The sequence below is a fragment of the Delphinapterus leucas genome, chromosome 12 (genome assembly GCF_059928025.1).
Source record: "Delphinapterus leucas isolate spDelLeu-1000000601 "Yukka" chromosome 12, BTC_Dleu_Yukka2, whole genome shotgun sequence".
NCBI lineage: Eukaryota > Metazoa > Chordata > Mammalia > Artiodactyla > Monodontidae > Delphinapterus > Delphinapterus leucas.
The window spans coordinates 58675375-58699908 of NC_143140.1; the positions used below are offsets into that span (position 1 = coordinate 58675375).

General features: G+C 35.6%; 1 protein-coding gene across 1 annotated transcript in view; it reads right to left on the reverse strand.

Moving 5' to 3' along the window:
* TRDN (triadin) overlaps positions 1-3423 on the reverse strand; it is a 313614-nt gene extending 310191 nt beyond the window's left edge. Inside the window, exons 1-2 of the mRNA XM_089921672.1 lie at positions 3319-3423; positions 2910-3141 (exon numbers count right to left, since the gene is read on the reverse strand). Coding sequence (XP_089777798.1) covers positions 2910-3141; positions 3319-3423 — 337 coding nt within the window. The remainder of the gene's footprint in view (positions 1-2909; positions 3142-3318) is intronic.
* Positions 3424-24534: the final 21111 nt, after the last annotated feature.

Here is a 24534-nt window from a genome sequence, read left to right on the forward strand (position 1 = left end):
AGATCAGCTCGGTGCTTTATGACCACTTAGAAGGGTGGGATAGGGAGGGTGGGAGGGAGGTGCAAGAGGGAGGGGATATGGGGATATATGTATATGTACGGCTGATTCACTTTATTATAAAGCAGAAACTAATACTCCATTGTAAAGCAATTATAGTCCAATAAAGATGTTTAAAAAATTAATAAATAAATAAAATTAAAAAAAAATAAAATAAAATGTATACAGTACTTGTGATAAACCAGGTTCTGTCCTAAACACTCCAAATATATTCATTTGTATAATTCTCTTAATCTTATTACATATGTACTATTGTATAGATGATGAAACTGAAGCAAAGAGAGACTAAGTGACTTTTCTGATATCACAAGGGCTATAAAGTTGCAAGATCTGGATTTAATAGCAAGGAAATGCAGCACCAGAGTTCACATTCTTAACTACTTTCTTACACTTTCTGCTATACTGGATCAGGGAATGAGTGAAGGATGGTATGAGCAGAGGCAGGGAGGAGTGAGAGTGTATGTTTTCCTAGGCAAAGAAAACAGGTGAGAGCAATAGGAAGTATGGCTGGAAAACGGGGTGCATGAGCAGAATTACAAGATGAAAATAAAGGGCTAAGCCAAGGACTTGAATTTCATGCCAAGGAATTTGTACTTGGCAGAAATACTCAATGAAATTTATGTTTTATGAAGATACCTTGGGGGCAATGTTAAAGGGGAGAGGCCTGGATGAGGCAGACAAGAAGAAACTGCATTACCCCCTCAAAAGAGAATCAAGGTCTGAAGTATAGTAATGGAGACTGTGGTAATAAGTGTAGTAATGGAGGTAATAAGTGTGGTAATAAGAGGAGGGAGCAAATTTATGAGTCATAAGAGGGTTGGCTGGCATACAGTGTGGTAACTGATCAGGTGCCCAGCAGATTTAACAGATGACTTGCAGGTTTCTTTTTGCAGGAAATGGATAGATGGTTAGGTCATTAATAAATATATAGAACTGGAGGAGGAGTCTTCACAAAGATGATGTACTTAGCAAACACTTCTTGAAAGAAGAAGTGAAGTAGTAGTAATACAGAGGTTATTTTTCCCCTAACAAATGAAATGCCAGGAACATAGGCATTATCCATAGTAATTAATTACAATGGTCCAAGGAAGCTCTACTGTGGACTATGTGCCTTACATTTAAGTAATCTAATCTGAAAATTTAATTATAGGTAGCTGCTCATTTTATCAAATAATTAAGAACAAATTCATCAGTAATTTATTTAGTATACTTATTAAAATATTAACTTTACAAATATTAGATTTACACACAATTCTTAAAATACATCTACTGTAAAAATTGAAGAACTATATTATATGACCATATTTGGTTCTAAAAGTTGAATGAATGAAATTCTAAAAAAGAACAGATGAAAAATATCAGTCAATATAGGCTCAAGGGAAATAAAATTTCCTGGAGTAATGTAAACAACTGTTTTTCACTTAAAATTCTAGGTCATATTTTATATTATAGGCATTTCAACTGTATATTCTTTTAAGAGTCTGCATTACACAATATACCAAAACTATTGCCTACTTAAAGCAGAGGTTTATGGCTCTGGATAAATAGCCCTTTTGCTTTGGTTGACATCATGAGACTTAGCTCTACCTGTTAGATGATGCTCACTTTAACCCAGCTACCAACGGTACAGGGGGCAGAGTTATCTCAGTCACACCTCCATATCAATAAACCCAAACTATACAGTTTTTTGACTTTGTGTTATTCATACTTGCATTTCTTTTAACGTAGCCATTTCCTGGCATATGTAGTAGATACTTGACAATAATTGTTGAATGAGTAAAATACCATAATGGGAAGTAGAGGATCTCTCAGTATATAGAATGCAACTTACAGTATTTATAGTTTCTGAGTTCTACTGATTCCAGTCTTACTGAAGAAAGAACAGGTAGGTTGCAGGGTGCACAGGGCAAATATGAACGAGCACATTAAGAAGCTAATAAAATGTTTTTGCTTATGATACAAAGGCATAAGCATAAACTCATTCATCTATTCATTTAATAATTATTGAGCACCTGACCGATTCCTTCCTTCAAGGAACTCACATGCTCAATAGAGCATGTCAGATGTGGAAATAGACAAATATAATTTAAAAAAAACAGAAAGACCTTGAACAAAGAGATGAACAATATACTCAGAGACTGGATAGGCCATAATGAAAATCTAAATTTCCTCACTTGTGATATTCCTATTTCACTCCGAATCTATAAGAACACATGGCTGGCCGTAGTATCGCATTACAAGTAATTCCTCGAAATTCCTTTTAACATTCTTTATTTTTAGGAAATCGAAATAGGATGTTTTAATGGGAGGAGCAAAGAGAATGTCTGGGAAGGAAACTTAGAGCCAGATAGTGGGGGACTTAAAAATACACAATTTTCCATTTGTCCAAAAGTGTTTTATTTGGGTTGGGTTTGGTTTTATATAGCCGAGTGTAAAATCCACAAATTATCCTTTATTAATGATTGATACAGTCCCTATTCCCAAACCAAATATCCACCAAGCTTTGGAATTGTTATCCTCATGAAACTATAACATTGAGCTTTTGTTCAGCTCTTCAAATCAGGTTTCATTTGAAGTCTATGAGAACAGGCAAAGATTAGAAGGAAATGTGAAGATGGGAACTAGCCCTTAGTGGCCCTCAAGCATGTTTGTGGGATGCTTTGTTTATTTGCAGGGTGAAGAGAAACAAAACCAGAGCTGGAGAGAACTCTGTTTCTTTCCATTTAAAAGCCAAACTTCTGCGGTACGGCAGACACTAACACAACATTGCAAAGTAGCTATACTCCAATAAAAATTAATTTAAAAGAAAAAAGAAAAAAAAAAAAAGAAAAGCCAAACTTCATGGATCTTACCTGAAAAGTTTCTGTAATCCACTAAGTCAAACATAACAATGGCCACAGCTGACCACGTGATGATCAGAGCAATGACCAGAAGCCAGGCTGCTGGGGAGCTGAATGTCGTCACTATATCTTCTGTGACTGTCCTCTTTATCACTTTTCCAGGGGATTTGGGCACAGATCCATTCTTGCTGTCTATCACAGTTGTGGTCGTAGATGCATTTCCTAATCGAACATTGGAAAAGGAGAATTATAATTTGGAATTTCATGTCAAATATTGATGACAAAAACCCCTTCCCCACAAAACACAGACTGTATAGGTATATATAGCTCTTTTATAGCATTTTCTATGGCAGAATACACCTCTTTAGTGGTAGAGCCAAACTCCCTGCCCGCTACCACATTTCACTTTCTCAGCATTTACCCTCCACCCTGATACCCACAGGCCCTCATAATCAGCATTCCTCGTCTCCCAAGTTCCATAAGTACTGCCAGCCAGGCCACAAACTATGTCATAATCTTCAATCATTTTTGCATGTCCCTTACCGCCTCATATACCCAACACCATCAAGGGCAATGGCTTTTTTGGTCAAGTTGCTTTTTAACCTTTTTCTTTTATTTAGGTTTGTATGTCAGGTCTAAATACAAGCAAAAATATCCCCTCTGGGAGAGAAACAAAATCAGTGATAAAATAGTTCAAATGGATGAAATTTCTTTTGGATATTCTGGTTTAACAGCATAACTGACCCTCTATTAAAGCCATTAATTTTTATTTGTGAAAGTGGCATAGAAGATCTAAGAGATTAATGTTGGAAAATCTTATTATATCCAGAAACTTTTTATTTCTGCTTACAAAAGTCTACACTTTCAGTTCATGACTGAAAATTCAAAAAATATAAAAAATAGCAAAATAAATAAATAGTTATTTGGGTTTTTTATTAAACAATAGATTTACCATCGATAATTATTTGTATTCTCACCACACAAAAAGAACTGTTGACATATTTTTCTATTTATACCTACTTTTCTGTACATGCAAGTAAATACATAAATACGTTTTATTTATTTCTGACAAGTCATCAACACACTCTCCGTTAGTTTACTAGGCAATATATAATAAACATGATTTCTTGCTGTACATATTCCATAAAATACCACTTAAGTGGCTTCATGGCATGTCATTCCATGGCTATACATAATTTAGTTGAACAGCTTTCTACCCTGGGACATGGCAGAAGTTTTCTCAGCACATATTAATGATTTTTGTATAAAGAGAATTTCCTAAATATAGAATTTCTGGGCAAATAATATAATCACTTTTATATCTTTTGAGAATATATGTATATATTTGAAAATTAGTTTATTTTTGAAAATAAAAATAATTTGTTTCCTTATCCTTGACAACCCTGGGTATTACCGGTATTCAAAATATGTTCAATCACACAGGAGGAAAATTCTACTTCATTTACAATTCTTTGATTGCTAGAGATAAGCTTTTTTATATGTTTATTTTTCATTTATATTTCTTATCCTGTGAAGTTTTTTGTTCATTTTTCTATAAACCTCCTTCTGGTGGTTTATAAAGTTGTGTACACATATACATACATACTTAATGTATATGTATATATTTTGTATATGTATATTTGCATATACGTATATGAGTGTGTCTACATGTAAATGTACTTACATGTATGCATGTGTGTATACATATATGCTTATAAATAAACACACACATATAGAATAGTACCACTTTATCTAAACTTATGTTGCACTTTTTTCCTTCAACTGTTTACTTTTTCTTTTTATGGCTTTTTTTTTTTTTTTGCGGTACGTGGGCTTCTCACTGTTGTGGCCTCTCCCGTTGTGGAGCACAGGCTCCGGTCGCGCAGGCTCAGCGGCCATGGCTCACGGGCCCAGCCGCTCCGCAGCATGTGGGATCTCCCCGGACCGGGGAACGAACCCGTGTCCCCTGCATCGGCAGGCGGACTCTCAACCACTGCGCCACCAGGGAAGCCCTTTTTATGATATTTTTATGTATAGAGTAAACATTTAAAAATTTTGTAACTCATTTTTCTTCTATAAAGTTGCTGCCTTTGCATAACTAGAAAGCGTCCCCTCAATGGAGAGCAGGCATATATGACTATATTGACAAGCCTTGACTCATAGAAAGTTATCTCTAGAGGAAACTTAGAGACTATATGGAACAAATATATCATGTTTCATTTAAGAACAATTGAAGACCAACCAGAAATTACACAGATGTGGAGTAAATAACTGAGTACTAAAGAGAAAAAATACCCCTAACAATCCAAATATTTTTGCCAAAATTACAGCTTAACAATATATTTCATATACTTTAAATATGAGCTACTTTGTCTACAACAATTAAAGAATTACATATTAGGGAAGAGAAAATTTTGATTAATCACATTCTAATATACATAAGTAAATATTTTCAATTTTATCTCTAAATTACATTCCTAAATTTTTTTTTAAAAGCAAAGTTTCAAATTTCTTTGACATTAAAAATTAAGAAACAATTTTTCCACTCCCAACCGGAAACTTCTTTGACATTTTTTACAAAATGAATTTCACCTAAATGGAGTTACTCTTAGAATAATCTTCGCCATTATCATCATCACTATCATTGTTACTTTGGCCACTACTTCTACAGGTAGGACTACAACCACTACTATCATGATAAGGAAGGGCTAGAAGTGCAAGATTAACCTTAGAAACAAAGGCTGAGGGACTAACTCCTCGATAAATGCAGACATTTATTTCCACTTAATAGCATATACATTAGGCTAAGACAGTTTCAGGGAACCAAAAAAAGAATGCTATGACTTCCTCCATGTCTTTCCTAATCAACTTATTTATTGTAATACAGGAAAACAGGGACACATACTGTAATTTATTCATATTAATGGATCCTGTTTTGCCCCATTAACAAAATTAAGAGAGATGATTGATAACAAATAAACTTATTTTGTTATTGTACAAATGTTATCAGATATGTAACTGAATCTTTAAAGTACAAAAATAAAGTTTGAACCCTCAAACAGATGTGTGCACTGCGTACTTAAAGTATAAATTCAGTTCATAAGACAATTTTTAGTTGTTGACAGAAGAAATGAAAATACCACATGCAAAATTAAGTACTCTAGTTAATAAAGTTTTCTTCGTTTCTTTACCCATAAAATGGTACTTTCCTCCCCTATATAGAAATAAAATAAATGACATAAAATTCTAGACTGACTAGGGAAAAGAAAATCAAATGCATTCTAGTGTATATATTATTAGTAGGTATTAATAATAACCAAACATAACTAATACAACTATTTTTAGATGGCAATGGTAAATCTAGGCATATATTTTTTTTTTTTTTTTTTTTTTTTTTTGCGGTACGCGGGCCTCTCACTGTTGTGGCCTCTCCCGTTGCAGAGCACAGGCTCTGGACGCACAGGCTCAGCGGCCATGGCTCACGGGCCCAGCCGCTCCACGCCATGCGGGATCTTCCCGGACCGGGGCATGAACCCGTGTCGCCTGCATCGGCAGGCGGACTCCCAACCACTGCGCCACCAGGGAAGCCCTAGGCATATATTTTTAAGAGTAAAAAGCTGATGAGAAACATCAGCGGTAAAATCATTTAATTAAAATTTTAAAACAATTTTAGGTATAAATTAATAATAGTAACAATGAATCTCCTTTCTTCTCTGAAAATCTATGTGAATACATATCCCAAGCTCTAAAATTCAATTTAGTTGAAATGATACCAAGATGGAAAAATAACTTTAAAAAACAGATTTCAGTTTGTACCTGAGGTGGTGCTCAAAGAAAGAAAAATTAGAAAGAACTCATATCATATCCTCTCACTGAATTTCGTGTGAAATTCCCATCTTCTAATGGCAGTTCTGAAAATGGATGAATGATAGAAATACTTTGAAATGCGATTCAAGACTCAAGTGGGGCTACAAGTGAATCAAATGATTCGCGGGAGAGTAAGTGCATTATAAGTGTGTAGGAGAGGCCCACGTGAAAGCTGATATGTTGCTAAACTCCAGTTTTTTAACTTCTGGAAGGCTTCCTACTATCACTATATAGAGAACATGGGAAGAATTGCTTTTGCTCTTTAGATTCACTTCAGTGAACTGTGTGTAAGACAGTATTTCTGCAGACAATAACATACACACCTGCTTGGTATCTCGAACCTGAATAAATAAACGTACTGAGATTTGATACAAAATTAGTTGAATTCTGGTCCCATTTTTAAAAGACAGAAAAATTTTTATGGGATAAGAATTTCTACATTTTTTCCCTTTTTTATCAGGAAATTGAGAGAGTATATAAATTCAGGGAGTAATGCAAGTTCAGAGTTAAAATATGACTTTTAATTTTTTAAAGAACTGATTTTAATATAAATTCCAAATTTTATTTCACCTTACAGTCCTGCCAAAACAATTATGGTACAATATTTTAAACAAATAAAAATGACAAAGTTAACACTAAACAATTTTTTAATCTTTTCTATTTTTTTTCATCCTCACATCCTCAAAAATTCCACTTAAGAATTAATCAAGATTCCAAGGTGATGAAAACATTCTGAGTATCCAACAGCAAAACCATAAGCAATTTGAAAGTAACCTGAAGGTTACCCTGCTTAAGGAAAATTATGTGCTGCCTTTGTTATGGAAACACACTAGGTTGTAACTTTCAATTTCCATTCAGATTTACTTATAGAAGCCACACAGTGCCAAGAAGAATAAAATTGAGGGGAAATAAATTGCCTTCTCTGACAGCTGGTCAAGATATATGCAAAGAATAGAGTGTGTAATCTGAGATTATTTAATGTTTGAGAAGCACTTTGGAGATGAAAACAGCTAGTTATTGATATGGTGGAAAAATGAGAGGTAAATATTACTGAGAAATTTGATATGGGTGATGTTTCTTTTTTTATAAATTTATTTATTCATTTATTTAATTTTTGGCTGCATTGGGTCTTCGCTGCTGCACACAGGCCCTCTCTAGGTGCAGCGAGCGGGGGCCACTCCTCGTTGTGGGGCGCAGGCTTCTCATTGTGGTGGCTTCTCTTGTTGTAGAGCACAGGCTCCAGGCACGCGGGCTTCAGTAGTTGTGACACATGGTCTTCAGTAGTTGTGGCTCGCGGGCTCTAGAGTGCAGGCTCAGTAGTTGTGGTGCATGGGCTTAGTTGCTCCACGGCATGTGGGATCTTCCGGGGCCAGGGCTCGAACCCGTGTCCCCTGCATTGGCAGGTGGATTCCCAACCACTGCGCCACCAGGGAAGCCCTGGGTGATGTTTCTTGAAAGTTGGTGTCTCACAATTGGAGCAGAGCAGCGAGGATATGTGACAGTACTTTCCATGCCTACTTTTTCATTCCATTCGTTTTGATTTCATACAAATTATTTTGATTGCCAGGTAGCCAGAATCAGCTTCAAAAAAAGTGGGGATCTGCACTGCTATATTTAACATGGATAACCAACAAAGACATACTGTATAGCACAGGGAACTCTGTTTAATGTTATGTGGCAGCCTGGATGAGAGGGGAGTTTGGGGGAGAATGGATACCTGCATACGTATGGTTGCAGGTATGTATATGTACCATATGTATGGTTGAGTCGCTTTGCTGTGCAACTGAAACTATCACAACATTGTTAATCGGCTATACTAGAACATAAAATAAAAAGTTAAAAACAAATAGTTCAAAACAAAACAAAACAAAAAAACAAACAAAAAAGAAGTGGGGATCTGGCTGAAGGGCCAAGAGACTGTGCTCCATAAAGTAAAATTAGGGCTGCTTATGTAGTAGCTCCAAAGACCACAGCCAGGTTATGCATTGGAGAATAAATCGTAAGTCTCCTGAAAGAATTCACTTAACCTCATCATGCCTTATTAATCAGATGAGGAAAGTGCCATGCCCCTTGCCCATTATTATTCCTATGGGAATAATACAATACAGTCTCTTCTAGGATGCTCAAGGAAGACACCTATATTCTAGAATGGCATAAATAAAATATTGCATATTCATTTCATAAAAGCATTAATTTGAATTTCACAGTTAACTGTGCAATGTGGTTTGTGGAATACTCTAACACTAAATTTTTTCTTCAAAAATTAGAGAGCAAAGGAGAGCAGGGCAGTATATACTATCAGTGAAAAAAAAAGTTATTTCAAAATTATAGTAAGAATGTAATTCCCAGTCACAAGAATGACCTTTGCTATATTTTTAAGTGTTCCAGAAAACATGCATATAAGTAAGAATTTTGGAGAAACTCTACTGAAAAGATTTTTAAGCAAATAAAGTTGAAAAGTGAAGAATCCATCTTTTAACTTGCATATTTTATTAATCCTAGTGTTTGAAGAATGTCTGTGTATCAATAGCAAAAACAAACTTATAGTTACCAAAGGGGAAACGTGGCAGGGAGGGATAAATCAGAAGCTTGGGATGAACACACACACACTACTATATTTAAGATAGATAGTGAGAAGATAGCACAGCTGTTACAATAGCTGTTTGCTTAGATTGCCTACACCATTTTTATCAGATAAATTATAGGTAGCAAGTTATAAGATTATCAATGAGGAATGAAATTTTCTTTATACAGTTTTTTATCTCAGCCACTAAAATATTTTTATTTTACAGGAAAGACATGAACCTATTGATATGATGCAATCCTTACTTGTAGTGAACTTTGCAGAATAAACAGGTAATAGGATGCTTCTGCTACATTTTAGGATCACATACTCTTTTGCCATTGCTGTATTTCCCCTGACAGATGTGATGAATCCATGCTGGCAAAACAGTAGTTTACAGACTTAAGCAAATTAGTTTCATTTTGAGAATTTTTCAAATGCTCTTTTCTTGTTGTACGAGAAAACCTAAACGACTAAACTATTGATTTTAGGAAGTCAACCTCTGTAAGAACAAATAAACTTTATGAAAATAAATGATAAAAAAAGATAGATAACCAACAAGGATCTACTGTATAGCACAGGGAAATCTACTCAATATTATGTGATAACCTATATGAGAAAAGAATCTAAAAAGATGATATATGTATATGTATAACTGAATCACTTTGCTGTACACCTGAAACTAACACAACATTGTAAATCAACTACACTACAATAAAGAAAAAGAATGTCTATGTATCATATACATAGAAATCTGTGACAACTAAATTATGCTTTTCTAGTATAAACTGAATGAAAATAGATTTTGAGAGGCAAGTTAAATCATGACAATTCACAAAAACAATCTTTATCAAAATAATCCTAGACATTCTAATTGACATATATCTAAGATTGGTAAACCATAGGAAGTAACCTAGAGAAATTTTTAGAAGAATCCAGATTCTAAGCACTTAAAGAAAAGCTATTCACTCTCTTTCAAGGTAAAAATTGCTTTTGTCTTAAACCGGAAACGGACCCCCTGCCAATTTCAATCATGAAAGCCCTAAACTGCCATCTCTTTCCCCAGATTTAGGGTATGTGATTATTGTAATATTTCAGAGGATGATTTGGCCACCTAATCTACCTGCAAAGATGAAGAGATATACACCTATATTTTGCGTTATCTAGCAGTCCTTGCTACCCACTCACTCCCTCTACCCTTCCAGGAAGTGAATTTCTTTTTCCAGTAGTGGGATTAGAAAGTGAACACTCCCCTAACCCCAAAACATAGGAATGGGTCTTTAAGACAAGCCTGACCACTTAGAACATTCCCTCTTGCCTAAGACTGCGAAGGGATGGGGCAATCAGAGTCCTCCTCAGTTTTCTTGGAACTACTGGAGTTATACTCTCTTTCTGCTTGGTTTACCAAGCTGGTGGGGTCTACCAGTAGCCCTCTAGCCCACCAGTTGAAGAATCTGCTGCAAGATAGAAAGAGGTAAAGTCCAGATACCACTGTGTGGGTTCACAGAGCCAGCTGTGTTTACAGTCAGATTTATCTCTGGACTTCCAGTTATATGAGAATATAAAAACTCCTTTAATTTGGTTGTGTTTGCATTACCAGCCATTGGAAGTTCTGACTGATGCTCTTGCTTCTGCTAGGAATGAAAATAATTATTTTCCTTCATCTCTGTCATGAGGGGTGATCAGTCAGAATGATCTAAATATCCAGATTCCTTTTTTAAAAAAAATTATTTTCATTTTTGAAAGAAAATCTCAAATCTCACTCTTATTTTTTGAGTGGCTGTGTTGTCTTGGTCGTAAACGAAATGAGGTTTTTTTGGGGTTTTCAAGGTCAGATTCTAATATTGAAGTGCTCCTTCTAGGAAGAGCTCACTTGTGTTCTGGTTGAGTGAGAGGCAGGATATCTCCCTCCCTGGGCAGTGGGCCCTCGCTATGACCTGCTAGCCGCTTCCCAGTACTCCTTACTGCCAAGTAATAGATGTCTCTTCTTGTATTAGTTCCGGTAAGCCTAGGTTTCCCCTACCTTTTGAACTTTTCATTTTCAACTTAGCAGTTACTCCCCATTCAGGATAATTGTTTTCCTACAAATAGTAATCTGAATTTAAAGGTGAAAAGCAATGGTAAGTGCATAACTAGAATTCACTTTCTGAAACAATATGTACTGAACTCTTAACACATTACAGGTAAAATACATTGGGTTTTACTAATCTAACTTGGGCAAGGATTTCTGATGAATTCCTTTTTTTTTCTTTAAAAAAAAATGGTCTTACTGAAACTCCACTTTTAAAAGCCAACTTTTCTTTCAAGAATTGCCTCAAATGCCTCACTTCTTTTGAAGTGAACACTACTGTTCTTACCTATGATTCTATAACATTTTTTGATTAATACAATGATATGGGTGAAATTATCCCAACTCTTGTATAGTTCTTTTGTTTTCAACAAAGCTCCAGGTTGGAAGCAAGTCATTTACCCTTTCATAGAACTTAGCACAGCACTTTTTTATACAGCGAGGCCCCAACAAACACTTATTAAACGTGAAAAACTTCATAAGTTTTGCTAAGGGAATCAGCTAAAGAAAGTGTCATGTTAAATAACATCTATTTCTACATATAGAAGGATGTGTGGTAGGCAGTGATTTCTATCCAGAAAAATAAATACAAATGAAAAAATATTTTTATGACATGATAAAATGTTGAATTGAGATGTATGTTTACTGATAGAAGTAAAAGCATATCTGTTCAGAAATTTTGCCATTTGCAGCAACATGGATGGACTTGGAGGGCATTATGCTAAGTGAAATAGTCAGACAGAGAAAGATAAATACTGTATGATATAACTTATATGTGGAATCTAAAAAATACAACAAACTAGTGAATATAGCATAAAAGAAGAAGACTCGCAGATATAGAGAAGAAACTAGTGGTTATCAGTGGGAAGAAGGGGGAGAGGGGCAATGTAGGGATAGGGGAGTGGAAGGCACAGACTATTGGGTGTAAGATAGGCTCAAGGTTGTTTTGTTCAACACAGGGAATACAGCAATATTTTATAATAACTATAAATGGAGTATAACCTTTAAAAATTATATAAAAATTAAAGTTAAAAAAACACATCTGTTCAGGTACATCTCATAAGAAGTGGGAAGTTTAGCTGGTCAACAAAATTAAGTCTTCCACAGAGGACGAAAGACTAGTGGGGCACAGAAAAAGATGTGCAATCTCTTTGACTAAAAAAAGCATGTATTTACTAAATAATGTCAATAATTAAGCAGAGACATTCCTTTCTAATGAGGCAATTAAAACTAGCATCTTGAACATTATTAAAGTTCTCCAAAAGATGCAACAACTGGGAGAGGTTTCTACAACCAGATTAGGCAGAATAAATGTGCAGATGAATAAAAGTGCTGAGGATCAATTTACACGTGACGGTACATTTTCTTAGTCAGCTGGGGCTGCCGTCAAAAAATACCACAGACCACAGATGGGGTGTCTTAAACAACAGAAATTTATTTTCTCACAGTTTTGGAAGCTGGAAGTCTTAGTCAGGGTGCCAGCATGGTCAGATTCTAGTGAGGACTCTTCCTGACTTGCAGATGGCTGTCTTCTCACTGTGTCCTCACATGGCAGAGAGAGCACAGCAAGCTCTCTACTGTCTCGTGGTATAAGGGAACTAATTCTATAATGAGGGCTCTACCCCCATGACCTAACCTAAACCTAATTACCTCCCAAAGACTTCATCTCCAAATACCATCACACTGAGGAACAGGGCTTTGACATGTGAATTCGGGGTGGGGGGGGACACAATTCAGTCCGTAGCATGCATGTTTCCGTCTGATTATTTAAAAACTACTCAAAAGAATATTAATATATTTAAGCGTAATAACCATAGTTATTTTAATAGAGCTATATCTTTCATACTAAATTAAAGGAAATCATGGCCATGGAGCCGTACTACCAGTACATGCCCAAGTAGCCCAAATCAAAATGTCAGTGTGTACTACACATAGTGGGATAGTTTAGGGATGGAAATTAATTAACAAGACCCATGATGTGACTTTTTTTATGACAATGATTTTGACATATTTAATCAGATTCATTTTAGGAAAATAATCCATCCTGACGTCATGAACCCAGAAAGTCTCATGCAAGAAGATAAATCATTTTAGGGCCTGATTTTCTGAGTTTGAAGTTTGGGTATGGAATTGACAGAAAATCTCCCAAATTCTGTGGATTCAGTTTTAGGCAAAGAAAAGTTAGACACTGGTTTCTAGCAAATATGATTTGAACAGGACAGACATAAGATCCATGAACTATATTCAGTTCTTTTGAGAAATTAACTTTCTAGTATTTTACATTTCGGTTGACACATTTTCTTCCTGTGCTAAATATACATAATTGAAATGCTTTTACCTAGCCCCAGCAGTCTTCCTGCTAAATTGTCCCATTGTCATTGAATTACAAACCCAGTGAAATAGAAAAGGACTGAGTAATGACATGCTATTTCAATTTGGAAAAAAATTCTAAATTCAATGCTTCAAAATCATTAGCTTTCCATGATTTGTTGGCTCTAATGTGTGTTTTTTACTTTCTTTTCCTTACAGACATTTTCATGGAAATCAACTCTTCCTTGAGAATTAATCATCTCCTGCTGCTTTTACCCCACAAGGAGTAGTAATCCTGTCATTCTGGTGTCACAGTAGCTTCTACTTTATTTCCATTAAGAGAGTGTGACAGTCCCCCCAAACCAAAAAGAGCACACTGCATATTCATACTCTTTTCATATAAATGTACTCGGTAATAATAATAAGGACTTCATGTATTGTTTCTGCTTAAAACTATGGTCATATAAAATGATTGGTTTCTCATGTTGTATCAGCTACTTTCTGGAAATTTAAGGAAACGCAAGAACTAAGACCTAAATTTCTTTCAAGTTTACTTCTCTGGGTGAGTTTTTAGGCATTTGTTTCATGAATCAACCTGCTTTATTTTTGATATACTTAAATATAAGGTTTTTAAAATAAATAAAACTTATAATGAAATACCTTTATTTTCATTAGTAATATAAATTGACACTTTCTATAGTCACTCCAGAATCAATGCTATTGCCATAATTGGATTAAAAGCAGACACATAGATTTTTTTTTTTTTTGCCGTACGCGGGCCTCTGACTGCTGTGGCCTCTCCCGTTGAGGAGCCCAGGTTCCGGACCTGCAGGCTCAGCGGCCATGGCTCATGGGCCCAGCCGCTCCGTAGCATGTGGGATCTTCCCGGACTGGGGCATGAACCCGCGTCCCCTGCATCGGCAGGCGGACTCTCAACCACTGCGCCACCAGGGAAGCCCAGACACATAGATTTAAAAAAAAAATTTATTGCAGTACAGTTGATTTAAAATGTTAGTTTCTGCTGTACAGCAAAGTGAATCAGTTATATATATACATATATCCACTCTTTTTTAAGATTCTTTTCCCATATAGGTCATTACAAAGTATTGAGAAGTGTTCCCTGTGCCATACAGTAGGTCCTTATTAGTTATCTATTTTATATATAGTAGTGTGTATGTGTCAATCCCAATCTCCCAACTTATCCCTCCCTCCCTGCCCCTTCCCCCCGGTAACCATAAGTTTGTTCTCTACATCTGTGACTCTATTTCTGTTTTGTAAATAAGTTCATTTGTACCATTTTTTAGATATAAGTGATATCATATGTCTTTCTCTGTCTGACTTACTTCACTCATTATGACAATCTCTAGGTCCATCCATGTTGCTGCAAATGACATTATTTTGTTCTTTTTTTATAGCGGAGTAATATTCCATTATATATATGTACCACATCTTCTTTATCCATTCTTCTGTCTAGAATTTTTAAATATCTAATAAAGTAAAATATTTAAGAATTTTTGTGAGAAAAAATATATGCTTAGAATTGGATACCATTATAATAGGATATTACTATATTTTGTTTAACTTGAACCCAAATCTTCATTAAGCTATTTGAAAGGTTTAGACAGATCAGAATAACCTAGCTCAAACCCTCATCTTTCTGAACAGAGTCTGTATATCTCATGAAGAAAATACACATATTGCATGAAGAAAATGCAGCCTGAAAATTTAGAGAGAGAAGATTTGCTGTGTGGTTTTTTTTTAAATCATCTAATCTATAGGGGAAAAAAAGCAGCTTCCTGTGCCTTTCAAAAGACTTCCAAATGAGCTTGAATCTCTTTTATGTATTTCTGAAAAGAACATTAAGGTATCCATGCCCATATTTCAAAAATGCAAGCAATTAGGTAAACACAAATAATACTTTATACAAATCTTTCTTCTAAGGAGCACATAGGGTTTTTGAAACAGCTGATAAAGCTGCACACATGACATGAAAGGAAACTGAAACAGAGGAGTTAAAGAGAACCAGTTTTCTGAAGTCTACTCATTATTGGAGTTTTCAAAGTATTATGTATTGCTTAGTCCCTAACATCTTCATCCTCTGAATTGTTTGTCCAAATAGACCTAAAATTGATCTTAAATTGTATGTGAAGAAGATGCCACTCATTGGCAACTAATTTCTCTGGGAAATTAAAGTTCTGATACAAAACAATTTGAAAAAGCAAACAGATAAACAAAATGATGAATAGTTGAACTTTTTCCTTCTAGCCCCTTCACACCCATCAACATTTCAGTTTTTATTGAGCAGAAGAGCAGTCACTTTGTGGAGTATTCTGGAGATAAAATTATATCCTCAGCACCTCAAGGAGTAAGAAATAAATGGAAAATTAGGTCATTGTCCTCTAAGAACCTACTTGGTATTTACTGTCAGGTGGACTTGACTTTGGTTTTGGTGTTAATCACTAGGAGAGTGGAGCCACTTCCCTCAGAGTCAATCCAGGGTCAACTCTAGGTGTTGGAACTGTCAGTATTACATGGAACAGTGAAATTCCCTAACCTATCATTGGAAAAGCTTATCCAAATAGGATTTTACTATTGACAGACACATATTTCTGACCTTAGATCACCCAGAGCAGTTATTTCGGTGGAGTGAGCATTTTTATAGGCTTTATTTGACTAAGCTTATTCAAGCATTACAGCTGCATTAGTATTACCAAGTCATAGCAAATTTGGTAAAATAAGCTTTATAAAATTGTGTTTGCCCTATAGCATGCGTTTTTAGAAACTACTAAGCAGCTTTCCCTTGAGTAACATAGCTCTACAGTTATGCTCTACAAGATGCTTGCCATCCAATGTCTCCCTCCATTGTAGAAGAGAAGAGAAGTGAGAAACAATTTAGGGATCATTTTTCTTGCATAAAAAACTCACTTTCCTCTTTAATTTTATAACAAAAAGCATTAAATATTCAAATATGAATATTAAACCCTTTGATTCAGTATTAAAGGAGGTTCTTCAAAGATGGCATCAATTCTATTCTGCATCTTACTTCTGAGGAAGTGTGCCTCCTAAAAAGACTCCACAGATTGTAAAAAGAATCAGATCATAAAAAAATTTGCTAAGGCAATTTTCAGGAGAAAATCATAATGGTTAATACCCTAGTCCTAAAACTGATCATAATTATGTTGCTTTAGGCATATATAGCATCTCTGCTCCAGGGAAATTAAAGATATTCTAGATCAAAATAAGTCTAGAATAATAAAGATAAAGACACTCACACAAGCCAGATTTTCTGGATATACATATGTATGTGTGTGTGTATATATATATGTGTATATATATATATATATAATTTTATTTATATATAAAATTTCCTGTGGAAAACTCAGTCATTTCAGAAGCCACAGTGACTCAAAAAGAGCACTTATGTTCCAAAGTTCCAAAGGGCACTGTGGAATTATTCAAGTGATGGCTTCTGGTAGTAATGCTCTTGATTGTTTTTCTTCTGTTATAGAAATGTTAGATTAAAAAATATGTGTATGTGTATGTATTTTGAAATTTGTATGCACAACTAAGCACGCACACACACACACACACACACACACAAATATGGTAGGTTAGGCAAGCATATGCCATCTACATATTTTAATGAAATGATAGACCATCAAAACCCAAAGTAACTGCAATTAGGTCAGATACTTAATTACTTGTCCAAATTATTCATTTTTCACTAACTTGAAATATTAGATCCTTTTAATCAGATATTTAACTGTTAAATAATTCTATCCTTTATGCCTTAATCCATAAACTATAATGTAAATAAAGACTACACATTTTATTTTTTGCCAAAAGAATCAACATGTATGAATGTTACGCTTTCAGAGAAAATTTTCTTGTAGATTATGGGCTTTGTATGATTTAATTATAACATGTCATAAAAAACTTAATGATTGCTAAATTAAAATATTTACAGTAAAAATGTTTCTTCAAAGAATAATCCCTTCCTTCACCAATCCCAGAAAAAGAAAACATTCGCTCCAATAATTTTAAAATGCCGGAAGCATAAATGCAATTAAACAGAATAAAATCCTGGCTGTAATATTTGCTGATTGATCCTAAGAAAATTTACTCAACAAAATCTACCACCCTCAGTACTCACAATGTGGGGAATCCTTTCAGGTTAATAAACAGCTTAAAAGTCATACAGTGAAAGGTCAAAAAATAGATTTGAACCTTTTTTAGTATTATTTAGATAACATATCTTTAGTATTAAAAAAAAAAGCTTTTCAATTTATCACTCAATCGTGAAGAATCCTCAGTTGCCAAATGATCAGATCCCATTCTCTAACAAGAAGGCCTAAAAATTGCAAAACCCAAACAAACAAACAAGAAAAATAAGTCTAGAATATGATCCCAGCCCAGAATATGCCTCTGTAATACAGAAAGTGTTAAGGTACACAGTCTGTGAGAACCACAATTCCTTATTTATAAAAATGACAATTTTTGAACCCATAGACTCCATAGTACTACCAAAATGTTTATAGCAAAATAGCAACATTTCCTGGTGTCCTAAAAATTGTTTCTCATGAAATTGAAAATAATCTATAAAGTTTGTCTTAATTATGTAAAGCAGAACATTTTAATGAAATCACTTATTAATTTATTCAGTTGTTCATTTGTACTTCTCACAGACCTTATGAATAAAAGTCTTTTTTAAAACTCATTATTCTGGTGCCTCTTATGAAATAGTATTTTATTATTTTTCATATGGCCCTTTCTATAGTCACATAATCCTCAGATTCTATGACCTGTAAAGCAAGCCATTAGTGAATGGGACAAAATCAATTTGCCCTGCAATGGATCGTGATGAAAGACTGAATAGCTGCTAAGGAGACTTTCCATAAATAGATTTGCAAACCTAAATGAGAAATTAAAAAGCACTTAAGTATTCTTTTTGTCTTTTTTTTTTAAATTTTTTTCTTTTTGTCTTTTTTTAAAGATGGCGTTTGTTCTTCTGAAAGGAGAGAGTAATCAGAAAAGGACTTGTCAGATTATTATCTTTTTAAAGACATAAAGAATATACCACAGGTCAATAGCAAAAGGTTGGGGATGGAGCATGAACTGGGCACTGGAGCAGAGGTGACTGAGGGACCTCTTGGGTGTCACTCCACCTGTCTACAAGGCAGTCAGTCTCTGCAAATGTAAATCAGGGACCGCCCTTCCCTTCCTACAATGAACAAGACCAGCTGAGAGTGAAAAAGTGATACTCTTAACTGTAGTGCTCAGTAAGTGCCATGAAGGGAATGTGACCTATAGCGTAGTCCTAAGTGGAATAAAAGGGCTTTTATGCAGGTGACAAAAAACCAACAGATCATATCACTGTCACCTCTACCTTTGAGGCTCTGTTATCTACCCTAACCCTAATAATGACAAAAAGCATGAGTACAAAGAATCGCACACACCAAGTCTCAGGCAACTCTGTCTCCCATCACTCATCCCTTCAATTTATATACTATGGCCAACCCAAAATTTCTGTGATTCCTGGGACACACTGTGTCTGTTCTTTCCTCTGTGAATGTGAGTAGTCTGCAGCCTAAGACAGAAATGACTTTATCCAGTTGTCCACCTTACCCCCTACTCCCTCTGCAGGACTCAATTTTATTGGAACACAACCACACCCATTTGTTTGTGTGTTGTCTTTTGTCTATTTCTATGATTTCCTGCTAAGGTAGCAAAGTGGAGTAGTTGTACCCTAGACCATTTGGCCCACCAAATCTAAAATATTTATTATCTGGCCCCTTATGGAAAAAGTTCGCCAATCCCCTCTCTTTGAGGAGAGTAACTGACAAAGTAAGAACTTAAAAATATATGTTAAGTGGTTTTAAAATCAGGAAGCAATTTAAGCTAGCATTTAAAAAATACTAATCAGGCATAGGGGAGGCATATGACATAGTGACATAAAAGTAGGGTGTAGATGGAACAGTACTGGCTTTGAATCCTGGCTTTGGTCTTTACTGGCAACTGTACTTTAGTGTTCACCTATAAAACCCAAATCATTAAAACTACCTCACAGGATTGTCATGAAGAATGGAGTTTTTAGCACAGTGTCAGGCACAATAGCTTACTCTTTTCCCTCTATAACTAACCTTCCTTACTTTAATGTATTGTTGATAATAGTGATAAATATGTTTCCATAAAAATATGGCTTCTTAAAATGTCTCTCTTAGGAGGAAAACTACTTCAGCTCCATTACTCTTTTAGCTCTGTACATGGCATTAAACCGCTTTTTCATGTATATGGTAATTGGGGTTATATAACTGAGAATGTAAGCCCTGGAGGCTTAGAGGTTCATTTCTTTGAAGAGACTTTGCATTGCAAAGTATACAACTGATGCTCAACTCATTCATAGCTACCATTATAATAAAGCCAAGAGATGTAAACAATTCAGAAAAGTATTTCTCCAATGAATGTTCAGAATGCATAATGGATAAAATCATGCATTTTCATTCATATGAAAAACCCATAATGTTTTTAATGCATTCACCACCAATTACAAAAAGCACAGTATTGCAGTTTTTGTTTATCTCTGCCATAATTTGGTGCTATTCTTTATTCTAAACAGGCATTAGGTCCCAAAGGATTTTTTTCATAAGGTGGTTATTTGGAGCACAAATGTGTTTCCCCATTTTAATTAAAGAATATTATGAAGGTTGGTTATGGTCTCAGTATGCCAATCAAAACCTTTTTAATATTATGCAGCTGAACTGTTGTACAAATAAAACCGTAGACATCCTCATGCTTTTTAACATGTTTGTATATTACCTACATGAGGGCCTAGTCAGTTTAAGCCTCAGATCTTTCAGAAAGCCTTGGATATCAACTTCCAGGGTGACTTAAATGTCCCTCCTGGATGCTTTCAGACCACCCTCTTTGTACATTTACCAAAGACCTACCTATGTTATATTGCAGTTGCCTGTTTATGTTTCTGAGTCTCCAACTAGAATGTAAGCTCCTTGAAGCTTCTCATATTCATTTGTCTACTTCTAGTGCCCAGAGCAATGACCAGCCCTGGGTAAGTATTAGTGAATTGATGTGCTGACCTGAATATCAAATGCCTCATGGTGCTTCTTACGTTGGAGATGCTCCAAACTCGTGTGCTGTGTAAGGGAATGAACCCCTCTGTGCCCTTTGTGTTCTCAGGCCCAGGCCATTGCTCCCAGGGCACATTTTGCATCTGCTCCTTTATCACCAGATTATCACAGTGTCTGAAGCCTTGTTGCCACGTCAGGAAACAATGCCTTCCCTTCCCCCTGAACCCACAAGGGGTCTGCAGGATGAACACAGATGAACCTCAGCCACTGCCTGCAGCTCTCCAGGAGGAGGGAACCCAGAACAGTGGAGTGCTTTACTGGAAAGGGCACCAGTGGGGGTGAGGAGGGGGACAGGGAAGGGATTTAGGATCAGACAAAGAGGGCCAACAATGGGTCAACGATGGAGTGAATGGGTGGAGAGTCCTAGCAGTGGGGGCTAAGGAGAGGGCAAGGAGGCTTTGTTATGGGAAAATGAGGGAGGGGTGGAAACAAAGTTTGGGGGGACAGGAGGGTGGTAGCTGTTCTCAGCTCTTTTGCATCCTGAGTCTTGTTTAGGTGGAGACATACATATGGGGATGGGAAGAAAATTCAGAGTTTTGTGTAAAAAATATTAACAAGTCTGGTGGTGAAGAAGATGGCTGAGGAAAGAGAGCAACTACCATCATGTTCACAGATAATTATAAGTATTGTTGGGAGGTGTTCGTAAGTACAGAACTAACTCTAGTGCCCCTTTTTTGCTTTCTAAATATAAACTCTGGAGAGCAGAATTTTCAGTTCAGCACAATTTTTTCTACTGATTATTATTATATGCATTTATGGCTCTTTATAAATTTTTTTAAGACTAAAATAATTTATTATTTGTACTGCACTTATCAGTTGAATAAAACGAACACAATTGAAAAGTTCCAAATATGAAAATATTTTTTAAAAACTGTGCTATATCTACTTGATTCCTTATCCTTTCCTCACTCTCTTTGCTAACCATACTTAAAAAGTTCATTTGCATTAGTATACAAGGCTGGCTATGAAAGGCTATTTGAAGTATAGCATAATCAAATTTGAGATGATGAATATTAAATATTTGCATATAGACTTTTAATAAAAATCTTAGTACTAAAATTATATATTTCCTGGATGTACAACATAGACAGAATTCTCATTTTGTAAGTAAAAACATGCATTGCCATTGGCAATTCTGACTCCTAAGGGCCAAAATTGATCAGCTCTTTAAGAACAACATAATGCTTTGTTACACCATCGTTGACACTTCTGCTTACCCTTGCTGCATGCATGCCTAGCCACAAGGATTTAAGAATAAAGTTGCAGCCCTTTCTGTACCTTCGAAAGCAGGTTTCATCATGACAGGGACTACGTTTCTTCAACATTAAATCAAGTGTAACAGAATCAAAGAATGGTGGTCTTGGCCAGGGCCCCAGCTACTCTAAATGACACATTTGTGCTAATCAATAGGAGTGTCCCTTCTAAGCATTCACAACTGCTACACCAGAGCTCAGGGCACACTGAACAGAGGACATGCTAGATTTATACTGTGAAAGGAAAATCCAAATGGAGTTGGTATTGGTAAGAGAGCTCTTTAAAAAGGAGCCAGGAGGCCACTGAGGAAGTGTATGACTTATGCGCTTCTCAGCCTGGATGGAATCTGAGCTTTGTCCACTTATGGTCTTAAAGCAAGCATCCAGAACATCTGCCCAGTGTTCCAGATACTTATGGACACTTACCCTAAATCACTCATCATAATCTATCCCTTAAAGACAAATATGTCCTCTCTTGCATCAGAGTCAATCGTAATTCTTGTCAGACAACTTTCACAACCTTGTGGCTTTTGCCTTTATAAGCCCCTCACTCTTTCTTCCCCAGAACACTCTTGGTTTTACCTGATCTGTATTTCCCAAATTGCAATTCCTAAGACTATCAAATAACTCTTTTCTTATTTGCAGCCTTATGCGTTCCTTGGTTGATAACACCCTTTCTTGCTTCTTCGACCTGGTATTCTTCTGCAAGGCATAACTTGTGGCAGTCCCAGTCTTGGTCAATATGGACAGGGGAACTGTAGGTCAGAAGGTAATAAATAACCATTCAAAAAGTTTTTATTTGTTTGTTGGGCTAACAATATCATATTTTGTGCAACACTTCAGAATTTGTAATGCCAAATTCACATGTATTATTATCAACTGATCTTCCTGAGGGAGACTGGGAAGCTAATCCCATTCTCAGCTGAGAGAAGAGAAAACTGTTGCTCAGAGAGGTTATGTGATAAGTACTGCAAAACAGTGGTGTCAAGACTAGAACCCAGATAGTTAGACTTAGTTCTATCAGCTTGAACTAGAGTATCAACAATAATAGCAAATATCTACTGAGGTAACTATATGTCAGGCACTGGTTCTAAGGGCTGGGAATACAGTCCCTACTCTCATGCTGTCTATATTCTAGTGAAGTGAAAGTACATTTGAATATGTTTTCAAGGTCAGTATGAATAAAAAGAAAAGGTTCAAGTTTAACTAAACCTATTGCCTTTCCCCAACACAGCTAACTCCAGGAGTTACCCTGCGTCAATCTATTGCCAAATGAAGGAAAAGGAATGAAGATGCTGTTGGCAACAAAGAGAAACTGAGCTCCATAAAGTCGTAATACTTACTATAAACTTCCCCCACCCAGCACTTATGAAGGTAGACTTTGGAAAGGGCAGCTTTCAAAACAAGACTCTTATGATTTCCATATGCCCTATGGACTGGCGACCACAGTCCAGGGTAAAAGTCTCAAAACAGCAACAAAGGCAAAACTTAGTCATTATATTATTTCTCCCATAACAATGACTTCAGTCTATTACTTTAGCCAAAGGACAATGATTATATTTAAAAGAAGCATGCAATTTAAATTTATAAAACTATACAGCAATACAAAATTAAAATTTGGCTTTAGGATGTATTATTCAATTTAGCATCACTTCTTATTTAAATTTCAGATATCTAGAACTCACATCTTTGTTATTCGAAAGGCTAATGTATAACAAAATGGATAGCTCATGGGGCTATTGAAATCCAGTCACAACCATAAGCCTGTGCATTTTGACTTTTTTTTTCTTGTATGGTGAGTCAGCCCAAAAGAAATTAGAAAGGTATTATAGAAAAGAAGCATGCTTGTGTTTCTGTCCAAATTTGATTTTTCATGAATTGTAAACATAATCTAAACTAAGATCACAGACACACATCTGGAACTAGGAATGAACAGCCTTATTTAGTCTTATCTGTGAGGCCGTTAGGAAAAATGTAACCACTTGATTTTGTCTTTCAGACCAAATTCAATCCACATCTTATCTTCTACTAACATTTTAGTATAATAAACTATGTTTAAAGCTATTTCCCTCCTTCCAAAATTTCTTTCTTTGTTTTTATACTTGTTTCTTTCTGTATTAAGGTCTGTCATGATTTGTCAAGCTGTCTTACTTTGATATTATATTTGGTTTATTTTACCTCATAGCTTAATATTATAATATGAGCTTAGTTCACTCATTCAATTATTCCCCCAATATTCTGTGTTTATTCATTCGTACATTCATCCATCAAATGTCTGTTTAGCACTTAACTTTGTTCCAGGCATTGTTCTATGTTATGAGAATACAAAAGATGGATCTAGACTCTGCTCTCCCTAATTTGTAAAGATTTGACATTTTTTACACTTTTCTTATTGCCATTGTCCATCTTCCACAGATTCTAAACTCCTTGC